The 13572-nt window shown below is 42.9% G+C and overlaps 1 protein-coding gene across 3 annotated transcripts in view; it reads left to right on the forward strand.

Annotated features, from left to right (window-relative positions):
• Positions 1-13572, forward strand: part of FRMD3 (FERM domain containing 3) — a 270211-nt gene that overhangs the window by 193806 nt on the left and 62833 nt on the right. For all 3 annotated transcript variants that reach the window (XM_036261444.1, XM_036261445.1, XM_036261446.1), the window contains 4 exons: positions 6176-6263; positions 7844-7932; positions 10805-10868; positions 11712-11800. In XM_036261444.1, the coding sequence (XP_036117337.1) occupies positions 6176-6263; positions 7844-7932; positions 10805-10868; positions 11712-11800 (330 nt within the window). The remainder of the gene's footprint in view (positions 1-6175; positions 6264-7843; positions 7933-10804; positions 10869-11711; positions 11801-13572) is intronic.

Consider the following 13572-nt stretch of genomic DNA (forward strand, 5'->3'; position numbering starts at 1 on the left):
CAGAGTTTTTGCCATAAACAAATGTCCAATGAGGGATTTGGGGAAATAAAACAAAGCATTCCTATTTAATTGATGTTAGTGTCTTCCTGAAAACCTCATCTTGAATGGTTTCTTCCTCAGTGAGTGCGGGAGACTAAGAGTTTCCGGTGCTATTGGGAACCACCTTCCCTCCATTGGTTTTGAACCTCTTTCTCTGAACAGGTGTAGTTAGCCTTTTTCAGTGTATGACTTTTGAGATTAAATCTTTTAAATGCCTAGGCACTGGAGGTCTGAAGTCAAATCCTGAGCAAACGATATCAATTTGAAGACTTTTATTTTAAAGAGGAGCCTTTGCTTTGCTGTAAAAATCTTGACGTGCTTCCTGTCATTTTCCCTGATGCCATAGTTCTGTCAGTCACAGGCAGGGCTAACGAGAACAAACGCCCTGTGCCAGGCTCTGCCCTAGCTGCTTTATACCTGTTCACTGTTCCTTCATTACACCACATCTTGGAGGTAGGTACTATTTCTATACTGATCTTATGGAATCAAAGAGACCTAGCTTTACTTATTCGCTGTTTCTGTGTTCAGTTCCTAGCTCCAGGGTTCAGCTTTCTCTGTAGCAAGCCATTTAGTAAATATTTTAGGTTTTTCAGGACATATGGGGTCTGTTGCCTCTACTCAGTTTTGCCATGGTAGCATGACAGCACCCTTAAGACAGTACACAAATGAATGGGTGTGGCCGTATTCCAATAAAACTTTATTGACACTAAAATTTGAATGCCATATAATTTTCATGTGTCATGAGATATTACTCTTTATTTGTTTTAAGCCATTGAAAAATGAAAAACCACCCTGATTGGTGTTGCTCAATGGTTAGAGTGCCAACCTGCACACTGAAGGGTCTCGGGTTCGATTCCCAATCAAGGGTGTGTACCTGGGTTGCAGCAGGTTCTATCCCTGGCCCTGGTCAGGGTGTGTGTGGGAGGCAACCAACTGATGTGTCTCTGTCACTTCGATGTTTCTCTCTCCTCCTCCCCTCCCTCTGTCCCTTCCACTCTCTCTAAAAATTAGTGTGTCCTGGCTGGGGATTGAGCCCGAAACCTAGGTATGTGCTCTAAACAGGAATCAAACATTCAGCCTTTTGGTGTACAGGACAATGCTCCAACCAACTGAGCCGCCTGGCCAGGGCGAAAGTACGTGAAAAACCATCCTTAACTCAAGGGTTGTACAAAACCAGGTAGAAATCAAGATTTAGCTTGCAGGCTTCAGTTTGGGGATCTCTGACCTAGATTAAAACTGAGACAGCATGGCTCTCTAAACAGGTCCAAGTGTCAGCCACCTGGGACGGATTGCCTCATCATTGACAGGGTACAACATTCAGAACATGAAGAGGGCTTCCTATAAGAACTGATATTTAAATACCCTGCCATGGCATCCAGGAGACCAGGCAGGTGGCTCCTGATGTCTGGTTGGTGGTAAGGGTGGTGCAGACGCTAGAAGTGACTTGGAACCAGGCCGACTTGGATTTGCACCTGGCTCTGCACTTGCTAGTCGAGTAGCCTTGAGCAAGTTACTTTTTCTCTTTGACGGTCAGAATCTTCATCTATAAAATGAGAATAAGAATTCCTCCTTTATTGAAAGTAGGTGATATATTTCTTGGTAATAAAAACAATTATATGTTGCTTGGAACTGTAGGGTTTAGTAAAAGGTAGCTCGGCATGTATATTTATTATACTCCTGACCAACTCTATTTTGTTCAGTGGTGCTTTTAGATTGCATAATATTTCATCCAATAACTCTTTTATGGAAAAGCCAGGAGCTGTTTCTTTTAATCATTGTAAAATATATAAAGCACAAACGACTGTATAAAACAGTATATATGTTATATGTATAATTTAAAGAATAGTTGAAAAATACCCAAGACCACTAACTCTGCTTATGAATTGGAATGTTACCAGATGCTTTGAAGTCTCCTCTGTGACCCTCCCACAAAACCTCCCTCCCTTTCCTACAGTATTCCGAATTTGGGGTTATTCATTCTCTCCTTTTGCTTTTATAACTGTACTTCATATGTATCACTAAGGAATACATTGCTTTGTTTTTGCCATTTATATAAATTAAATCACACGCTCTTCTTGTCTCTCAATTTTCCCCATCAACATTATGTGCTTGCGATTCTTCCACTTTGACGCGCATAGCCGTCTTGTCGGTCTTCATTTTTGTTTCCGTATAATTAATTTTCTCTCATAGGATCATGTCACATTTTATCTATTCATTTTCCTGGGGCTAGACACTGAGGGTGTTTGTAGGTTTTTGCTCTTACTAAGTTGCCATGACTTCTTGAATAATCCCCGTGGGTGTCAGCCCAAGTGTGGAACGTGCTGGGGCACCAAACTGGCACAACCTCACTTTTCTAAGAAGTTGTAGCCCGTTTGCTGAGGGTTGCCTCTGCTTACATTCACACCAACAGTATGTGAAGTTCCTTTTTCTTCTTTCTTTCCTTTTTGTATGACCTCGTATAAGTTGAAGTATAACACAGATTCAGGAAAGTGCACAAAACGTAGGTGTAGAGCCCAAAGAATTATTACAAAGCAAGCACATAGCAACCGCTACCCAGGTGAAAGAGAAAATCCGCAGCATCCCAGGAACCCCTATTCTGCCCCTTCTTGATATCTACCTTCTCCTTCCTCCCCAGTGGCAATCATATCTCTGACTTTCAACACTTTCATTTTGTTTCTCTCATGTTTGAAAGCCGTATACATGAAATTGATTTAGTGTGTATTCATTTATATCTGGCCTCTGTTCCATTTTATTTTTTGTGATAGTCACCCATCTTGTGTGTGCTCTAATTCTTTTATTATAATGGCTGTATAGTATTCCACTGTAGATCCATTCTACTGTTGACAGAAATTTGAAGTTGTTTCCTATTTTTTTGCTATTACAAATGGCAGTGTGAAAATTCTGTATATTTCTTGGTGCAACATGAACTAGTTTCTGTTGCATATATAACTATGATTTTCTATATTATAGGGTAAACATGTTTAACTTTAGCAAATACTGCCAGTTTTCCAGATACTTTTACAAATTGCTTGTGTACCAAACACAAGGAGAGTTGCTTTTGCAGCACATTCTCAGGAGCATTTGGTTTTTTTTTTTTAATTTTAGCTGTCAGATGGATGTGTAAAAGATTTCTCATAGTTTTAAATTGCATTTTTCTAATCCTAAAGAGGTTAAGCATACTCTCATGTGGTTGTTGGCTATTTGGATATCTTATTTTTGTGAAGTGCCTATTCAAGTCTTTTGCTGGTTTTTCTTCTGGATTATCTTCTTTTAAAAAATGTTTTTTATTCATTTATAGGAGTTTTTTTAAACTTCTATATAGGAGTCATTTTTTTTCCTTTTTATTGTACATATTGCTGAAATCTTTCCCATACGGGGGCTGGCCACGTCTCACCCTGGGCCGTGTCTCCTGGTGGAGAGAGGCCTTCGAGCTGAACGGCGTGTCCTCAGGAGCTGTGCATCACGGTGCCTGCTGCCATCTGGGGTTCCGTGTTTGCCACTGGAAATTAGATGCCCACCAGATCTACGAAGGGGAGGGAAGTGGTCAGAGAGAGAGCCTGGGCAAGCGAAACTTACTTCCCAATTTAACTTTCCAAATGAGAACTTTCCACAATCAATTTGTTCCCAGACCAACTAGGAAAGAAGGGTTTTCTTTAAATACAAACGTGAATTTCGAGAATAGACAATGTGTGGCTTACACCAAGGTGCTGACAGTTTGACCGCGGAGGAGAACAGACAGCTCTCCAGGGCAGAGGTGCTCTGATTGGTGGGCAGAGCGAGGATGTCTCAGGATAGTGGGAGGGTTAGCGAGAGCAGAGCTCACGGCCTGGGCTGTGGGAGGCACTGGGCTGCTTAGGCTCTGGTCCGGTTCACTCTGACCTCAGTCTGGGTCACTGGGCTGAAGTGTTGTGTTGAGGGTCACTGGAGTGGGGGCCCCATTCTAGTGACCATGCTTAGTAACGTGCTGGCCAGCTCAGCTTTGTGCGTTGCCTCAGGGGGACGAGATGAGTGTACAGCGATGGAGAGGGAGAGATTGTGTGCATTTCGGGGAAGGAAACAAGAAAGATCCCATATTTAGATTTAATAATTATCTTTATTTGATGAGAAGTAAATATTACTTTAAGAATTTATAAGAATACTATGGAGAGAGAAATACCTGTATAGACTGAGAAAACTTAAAAAAAATTCCTTTTCTCTGTCCCCATCAATATAGTTGACTTTCTTGAATTTATTATTACTTTATCCAAGAAAGAAATAGTTATTATGACTGTGACTTGAAAAAAAAGAAAAGAAAAGAAATGGTCCCAGGAAAATAGGAGTTGTTGGATTGAAAGGCCCGTGCAGTGCTGACCAGGTGGAGAAATGAAGATGCTCCCTGTCGTTCAGCAGTTTTCAGCTTAACAATAACCCACAACCTTTGGACCAGCTGATTCGTTCAGCCAGCTCTCAGCTTAACGATAACCCACAGCCTCCGGACCAGCTGATTCGTTCAGCCGGCGTTCAGAGCACTCAGACTAAAGAGGAAGTCCTGGAAGCTTGAGAAAGACTTCACTTTCCTAAAGCAGGGGTTTGAGTTAATTCCTCAGGAATATATTCTCTAGAGGATGGATTTAAAAACTCTTCTGTTAAAAGAAAAAGGAAACCTCTGTGGCTACCTTCCCTTCCTTTTCCCAAAAAGAATCCCACCTTTGATCAGAGGCCCGAGGTGTCCCCGGGAGACAGGAGACGGGAAACCAGCGGCAGGCACCTACACAGGGTAAGGGTGGTTCTGGGTGCTACAGGCGACAGAATCACGGGCCACTGTGGTGAGTGGGCAGCAGTGGCTCTGACCCCTTCCTCTGCTTCCAGGCTTGAGGATTAAGCCTGTGTGGGGATAAGACCCACAATGACCTAGAAGTTTCAACCAATCAAATTAGCGACACACTTCCCACATGGCACGCCCCATCCTTCCCTACCACCTTTGGAAGCTGCTGCATTAAATAAATAACCTCATATATAAAGATGACCGTCCAACCAAGAATCACCCAACACTTAAGGAAACATCAACTCAATCAGTAAGAAACTCTAGTTCAGGAAACCGAAGGACTATTACCAAGAAGGTAGTGATAATTGAGTAAACAAGGTGGAACTTCAAAAGTGAATATAATGGAAATAAGAAGAGTTTATTTGTCATAAAATAAGAACAAGCAACTGTTTCAAGAGTCAAATGTAGGCAGGAGAAAGTAGGTGGGATACTGTTTTGATTTAAGGCATGATAATGCCTCTCAGCTGTCTTGAGGCGGTAGTGGAGGAAACCTGTCTCTGGGGAAAAGCTTAGGGGGAAATAGATTTAATATTGCAATATAGTTTTACCTTTGGAAAATAAAAGTGAATTCCTGTTGTTTTCCTTAGCAAACTTTTTGGTGGTTATGGTTAGACATTGCTCCTTGGGGAATCATTCAGATCCTCCGAGAGACACCTGGGACATGGATGTCAGTCAAAGTGGAGGCTTTGGAATGCTTCCCAGTCCCGGTTTGGAATTTAGCCCTGAAAAAGTTTTTCACAGCCATTTATATTTGTAGCCTTCTTTTCGCCTTGAGGCCAAGACCTTGGTTTTACTACCCTGGAGGACAGTGCTCGGATTGGTGGCTGAGGTTTCCTTTCAAACTTCAGGGCTTTCCAGGGGAATGAATGGTCAGTGGTTCTTTCTTACCCAGATGGCTCTGTTTCGGCTTATTAATGGGGTGACAGGGTTGCCACTCTCTACCCTGAGCACGAAGGAATGTCATTTACCCTGGATAATCTTTTTAAATAAGTTGGAAAGAACAGATGCTGAGTTTTATTTCATATTAAGATCGCATTTCCAAGGACCTACTTATTGGGAACTTGATAACCTTGATTAAGTGTACGGGCCACTGGAGTCCTCAGGGTACTTGCGGGTTTATTATCAACCAGGGAGCAGGAGCTCAGATTCCTTGGCAGAGGGCTCCTCGCGGTGAGGAATCATGATCAGTCTTGCTGATTACTATTTGTGCAGGGATTTCGCTCTTTAGTTTAGGAGATCACATTTTATTGAATGAAGGGACTCCATGTTTCTGTTATTTTCCATATTAACTCCCTAACTTTTTTTGTGTTTTGTGTGTGTGTGTGGTTTCAGAGGCCAGAGCCCACCGGTTGCTGAATTTAACTTGCTCCTGAAAGCTCACACTTTGGAAACCTATGGGGTGGATCCCCACCCATGCAAGGTAACTGCCCCTCACAGCAGGTCGATAATTAAATGTTGTTTTGCCCCAAAGAGTTAATTGTTGTGTATGCCTGGCAGACCCCTCCTAGGGCATTTCCACAGCCTGACCCACCGCCCCTAATAGGAAAGGACAATAGCAGGCTGCAGTCAATGTTTTAGTAGCTGGTTTTCTCCGCTGGAGTCTACCAGTTGCTTGCTAATTGCTCTGTAGTGGCCACATGTTCCTGAAACATTCATTCATCCATCAAGTGGATGGTTTTACCACTGAGAAGTCACAGGGTCCTAACATTTATTTTCAAAAATACTGGCAGCAAGAACGTGATCTTAAAAAATGAGAAAGTGGAAGAAAAGATTTAGTTATATTTTGATAGTAGGAGTATTTGTTTTTCTTTTTCCTTTACTCACATTATTTGACAGTATTTCTCTCAAGCATGAAACCCAGGCCGTGTGTGTCAGAATCAGCTGGGCCTACCCCAGAGCCTGTGATGCAGAACCGCTGGGGTGCAGCCAGAGAGCCAGCCTTTCGACCGAGTTCCCAATGCTCATGCACACATTTCCCAGAAATGTTCTACTAGAAATATTCTTTCTTTGTCTTTAAGTATGCATTAATCAGTCACTCACTCGAATCCTAAAGTAAGCAGCGTTTATGTCAGCCAGGCTCTTAAAGGTAATTTTTGAGTCTTACTGGAACATTTCTATACCCAGATGGGACCAGATAATAAGTAGTATTTGGTCAAGTGCCAATCCTCCAGCTCTAGGCTCCAGCTTCTCAGTACAGGCACGAGGGGTACTTCCTAAACTCCTGCTCTCTGGTTCCATCAGGGACTCTTGGGGGGCTCTCCAGCTGGTTCTAGTGTGTAGCCGAGGCTGAGGGCTGGTGGTAGTTGTCCACTCTGGCACATGCCTCGTGTGGTCTGCCCACACAGTTATTTTAGAATGCTTGCCAGAAGCCTCTTCCTAATCATGGTATAAATCAGATTAGTCCATTTAGTGAATTAGATTTTGTCCACAAATCTGTGCCTCTCTGTTTGTTTGTTACTTGGAGACGGACTAGATTTTTGTTGTTGTTCTTTGCCTTTACTTATCAATGCTTAGTTCTGGTTGAGGCTGGAAGTGAAGTAGGAAATAGCTTTATATTAAAATTGCTGGAAATACGGTGTGGGATTGAATTAAATTGGATTAGATGCTCAGGGCTTTGGTTTCACAGACTCTTTGGTTTCAGGGCGAATGACGACCAAGAACAGTTTGTCTACATTTCAGGGCAGATCTGACATCTCTGGTGGCCCCCCAAGACATTGGGAGGTAGAGGCAGTGGTTTGGGATTAACCTGTACCTTCCCAGGAGGTTCCTGCAGAGGCAGAAGCTCTGTTCCTCAAAGGGAAGAGCTACATATGCCTGGACCTCGCCCAGATTTTAGAAGTAGGAGCCTTGGAAATCCCACCTCAGAAACTTAGCTGATTGCTACATTCATTAGAATTAACCTAAAATTAACCCAGGGTGAGGATGAATAAGCATACCACATGTCATTTATTTTATAGTCCTCAAACCAAATATATTTTTATTTCTTTTTTTTCCCTCCAGGATTCAACAGGCACAACAACATTTTTGGGGTTCACTTCTGCAGGCTTTGTGGTATTCCAGGGAAATAAGAGGATCCATTTGATAAAATGGTGAGTACTTCTTTGGAAAAGTGGCTTACCATTTTCCTTAACCTTCTTTTTCATTCCCCACCTTTGACATTTTTTTTTTTTCTTGGAAATGTCAGGTAGAGTGCTTAGTATCCATTTCTTTGCCTTGGGACTTCATTACAAAGGGATTTATTATCTACACATGAAACCCAATCTAGGTTTCCCTGTCTCAGAAGGGAATTGGATTTGTCCAGCTAAAGAGTCCACTCAGGAGACCTGGGTGTGTCTGAGCTCAGGGCCTCTGCCTCCAGAGAGAAGGTGCCCAGTGTTTCCTCAACAGTAGCTTCTGCTCTGACCAGGGCCGTGACCAGCGGATGGGTCAGGGCAGGTAAACCTTCAAATTCTCTCAAGCAACTCAGGACCCAGTCCCTCCATTCACTGTACTTTATTCTGTTGAATCCACTGCAGACTAACTTGTGTTATCCAGTGTATCAGTGAAGATGCTTTGGTCAGAGTAACAGTAATGTCTGCTCACAATGACTTACGAATAAGAGGACTGATGATCTCACCCAGCAAAAGCTAGAGATCAGACATGATTCTTCAACCTAACTGCCCAACAGCACTGTGGAAGACTTGGCTCTCTCCATTTTCTGCTTTGCCATTACGGGGTGGTGGCTCATAAAATGGCATGATCATGTGCACATCTCTGGCCTTCACATCTTCACGGCAACCCCAGAGCCTGGGGAGCAGCTTTGCATGTCTCTGCTATTAAAACACATCTGCCTGCTTAAACCAATCCTTCTGCGAATGGGAGCTCCTGCCTGGGTGGTGGAGTCAAGATTCATGCTCTTGGGACTGGAAGACCATGATCTCCATGAACATGTGACTTAAGAAAGAGTAAAGCCTAGGTTATGTCAATAAAGAAGCAGAAGAGTAGTGGGGTAGGTGGCTGGCAGCACCCACTCTGTCCAATCAAGGAGCAAAGTGGTTATGGTGAAGAGTGAAGTAGGCTGAACATCATATGTGTGATGGAATCTTGGAAAGGTGTAGTCTTACTCATACCTTCAACTTGGTCCAGTTCCCCCTCTGCTGGTCCCTGATGGGTTTGTCACCCCTGTTGTGTCTCACTGGGTGGCAGTCTCGCGCCTTTGGATTGAGTGCTTGAATCTGAAGTTCCTCTTGACGGGCACCAGTGGGCATTCATTCTCTGTCCTGGGTTGGAAATGCTCTCTTGAATTTACCTCAACCTCAGTTTCATGGTTCTGTAGGTTTAGGATTTCTTTCAGCACCTCGTTATCAAGTAGCCCTCTCCACCTTCTTAGCATTCTCCTCTTCCTTTCAGACCTTCTGTACTAGATTAGCATTAGTCCGCTAATGTCCACACCTCTCCCTCCGTCTTTCTGCTGTTTTTCATGATCTCCCTCTCTTTCTAAGATACCCTATTTCTCTAAATATCTTCCTTGCCCTTTCTATAATTGCCTTTTACTCAATTCATACTTTGATCTTCATTCCAGAAAAAGTTCCCTACTGACTTTGGGGAGCATGGGTAATCTGGGGACTTCCTCTGTCTCACTCTAGGGTGTAAGATTCTCAGGTTTTGAAATTACTTGAGCTCTGGAGTAGTTAGGTTAGAACTGGACATGTCTCAAATGCAGATTAGTTGCAAGTCTCTCCATTCTCTGGGCCTCAGTTTCTGCCTGTGTAGACTAAGGAGTTGAGAAGGACAATCTGACCATTTTTTTCTGGGTTCTCCATCTTGGTGTTCCTGGTGGGGTCCTGATGCCAACCCTATCCTTCCCAGCCTCTGCTAGGCACATGTATTTCTTTCTTTTTTATTTTTTTTAATTTTTATTTTTTCCTTTTTATTGATTTTAGAGAGAGGAAAAGGGAGAGGGAGAGAGAGACAGAGACATCGATGAGAGAGAACATAGACTGGCCACCTCCTGCATGCCCCCCACTGCGGATCAGGCCCACAACCTGGGCATGTGCCCTGACCAGGAATCGAACCGGCGACCTCTTGGTGCAGGGTCGACACTCAACCACTGAGCCACACCGGCTGGGCGGAACATGTATTTCTAACAGCTATGTATTGCTACAAAAACAAATTTTCTTTTCACATTAATCCTTGTTTTCTTTTTTTTCCCTTGATTTTAAAACATGCATTTTGTCAGCCTTGCAAATCCTCTACCTAAATTAAAATATCTTTGACCTCGCTCTTCTTTTCCTCCCAGGAAAAGCGCAGGGGCACCACATAGTACTCTCCGAGGAATTAGATCAAAGGAGTAAAAATAGAATCCTCTTTTCTCTTCACATATATTTTCTCACCAAGAAGGTGACCTGGGGTCTACATTTCAGGCAGGTTTTAATCAAGCAGCTCCTTACGATGGCCATTCATCAAGCTGTTCTCCCAATTCTAAGCATCTCCGTATACAATGACATGCTCTTCTATAAACAGGGAGAGCAGGAACAAGAATTTCACATGTGTGCTTCTTGGAGATGGATGTGAAAGGATGAAGGAACAAATACTATGAATCCATGTCATTTCATTAACTGACTCTGAAGTAACCACATCCTTCCTGCCTCACACAGTGGGTTGGTCAATTCATGTTGTCTGGGTTGTTAATGTCCGTGGCATCTCCAGAGCTCCTTGGAAGAAGGGTGCAGCTTAACTGTAAAAAACAAAATAAATAGTTTGGAGCTGCCTGTGGATCCTCTCTTGGGAAGAAAATTGCTGTATAATTCACTTGGGGGCTTTTCGCTGCTCATTAGGCCTTCACCAGTGATAAGATAATATCCTGTTTCAGGGCTGTCTGCTTGGCAGAGTGAGCCAGCTGCATTCCTGTGGGAAAGCCAGGTACCTTGGTCAGTTGCCACTTTTTTTTCCTTCTTACCCAAAGAGATTTTGTTTTCATAGGCCTGATGTCTGCAAATTGAAGTTTGAAGGGAAGACATTTTATGTGATTGGCACCCAGAAGGAGGTCAGTACTGCTTTTCTAACTCTGTGTGTGTGTGCGCGTCGCACGCGCGTGCACGTGTGCCCATGAGAGAGATTCAAGCATTTGGAATTGCAGCCCCCAAAGACCAAGACTTTAAAGTTTGTGGTGATAATGGAAGCTATATGCTGAGAATATTTGAGAGGTAAACAAGTAAACACTGGGCTTGCACATTTAGAAATAATGTCAGTGAACAATGCTGAGTGAATACCCCTGTGTAAAAAACAGACTGGGATAGACTTGAAATTTAGCAAATGGGACTTTTCTCTAGCTCTGTAATTTGCCAAAATACAGATTCATGAAACAATTGGTTGATTACAAAGCTTGTATCAACCAATGATGGTTAGAGTTTTATAAACAGAGTCCATACGATCCAAGAATCTTAAAAGAGTTACCAGACAGAGGTTGGGTTCACCAGGGAACGTGTTTGGGAGGAGGTCAATACTGAAACTTGGAGCCTCAGAGCTAGGCCTAGAGGTTTGCAGAATATCCTGACCCTTGTTTTTAGTTCAAGCACTACTTGATCAAGGTGGGCAAATGTGTTTTTAAACTAATCCCAGTCTTATCGAGAGGTAGGTGATGGCTGGAGAGTTGAAGATTGTGAGGCAACTTTTTATCAGAAACAGGCCTGGATAGATTAGTGATGTCAGCAAAGGTTGAGGGTGGGGATACCATTGCAACAACACTTTTAAGAGCCTAGTAATGCACAAGTTACTTCAAATCTGCTTGGTAGATGTTGGAATACAAAAGGTAAATACTTGAAAGAAAAAAATGAAAAACATAAACTGTGTTTAACATTCCCTTTTTGGTTGTGTTATTTTTTATTAGAAAAAAGCCATGTTGGCATTTCATACTTCAACACCAGCTGCCTGCAAACATCTTTGGAAGTGTGGGGTGGAGAACCAGGCCTTTTATAAGTAAGTAGCTTTTATTCATTTAATCATAGGCTTTAAAAACACCCAATGAAACCTTTATGTTTTGCAAACAGATCCATGTTTATTTCTTTAATATAGTCCTCCTTATATTTAAGTGACTTATGAATTTGGTGCACTGTTCTGGGTGATTCCCTACCACTGTTGACCTGAGCAAGTCCTGAGCTCCATGTTGGCTGTTTCCCATGGAATTGCTGTGGGTTGGTTGTTGAATTTTATTGGTCATGGCTATTTTCATTCAACATGTCACAGGATCTGTTTTTGGTTGGCTTCCCTGCTCTGAAGCAGACCTTGAGAAGAGTTCAGTGCAGGTGTTTTTTGTTTTTTTGGGGTGGGGGGAAGTTGTCACTGAACATACAGTTGGCGAGTAGGGAAGGAAGACGAGGAAGCAAGCAATGTAGGAGTCACCATTGAGCAGGTCACTCTGTGGGCAGCTGGGCTCAGCATTGTAGGGGAGCTCTGGCAGACTGCAGAACATGCCTCAAATTTCACCCACTGACCGGCAAAGAGGCTGGCTTGTTTATCTACCAATTCCTCATTCATTTTGGTTGAGGGCCACTTTGGAGGGTAGAGTTGATACTCGTTGGCACTTCTGGCCTGCTCTGAGCTTGGGTTGAATGTACTCTCATGACCAGAAAATGAAACCTTTGGCAGAGAGTCACACATGTTCGTAGCAAGAAGCCTTCAGTATATAGATTTGAGAGCCAAAGGTTTATGGATGGAATGCTATCGGAGTCTGGGATCATAGAAAGTCAGTGCTGGCTGAAAAGGACTTCAGAAACCATGCATAAAGCTGTCAGGTTTCCAAAGAGGTTTAAATTTAGGATCTTTCCACTGAGTTCTAGCTTCTCCTCTTTGAGACAGACTTGCTGATTGGAAGAGCAGTGGCGATCTACTCAGTTAAGAATCTACTCCAGCCTGTCAGGGTATTAGCACCGCTGACCCCTGGAGCTCATTCAGGTGGTTTTGCTTAGCCTCTTGCCAGCCTCCCCCCAACCCCAACTGAGATCCGTTTTACTCATTAGACTCACTTTCCTGAAAATGCTGCATCTCTGGACCTCATGGGCTTTGGTTGATGAAGACCATTAGGAGAACGGTGGCGTGCATAATGATTTACAAACTCCTTTCAGCCACAGAATTATTTTCCTTAAATAGAAATGTATGTGAAGTCCAGTATGTAAAAGAAACAAACAAACAAAAAAAGAGCAGCTGTGGTTGTTGGTGGGGACTGGAGTTGGGATTGGGGACAGGAGACCATACATCCATTTCTTGTTTTTCAGGAGCTGGGTGACCAGTTGTCCCAGTTTGCCTGGCCTTTCCCAGGTTTAACACTGAGAGTCCCATGTCCCAGGAAACCCGTCAGTCTTGGGCAAACCCTATCAGGTGCAAAATTTGCAAACCCTTGGATGAGATGATCCACAAAATGTGATGCTTCTAGCAATGACAGGAAGAGGTGATGCATATCAGTAGATTTTCTCCACAATCATCACCAACCCAAGGCATCTTTGTGCTCCTTGCCATGTCTGGGGACTGGTAAGAAAGGTATCCAATGGCCTTTGAAAAATCAGCATGTCCATGTGAAAGCTGAGAAAGGGAAATACAAAGGGATTGGTCCTCTCAGTCTTTTGTTGAAGTCTACCTATTTTTTGTTTTTGTTTTTAAAACATTTTAAAACTGAGACAATACATAACATAAAATCCTTCTTTTTAAAGCATAATTCAGTGGTTTTCGTTTAATTTATGAAGTTATACAACCAT

This window comes from Molossus molossus, unplaced genomic scaffold (genome assembly GCF_014108415.1).
Source record: "Molossus molossus isolate mMolMol1 unplaced genomic scaffold, mMolMol1.p scaffold_m16_p_14, whole genome shotgun sequence".
NCBI lineage: Eukaryota > Metazoa > Chordata > Mammalia > Chiroptera > Molossidae > Molossus > Molossus molossus.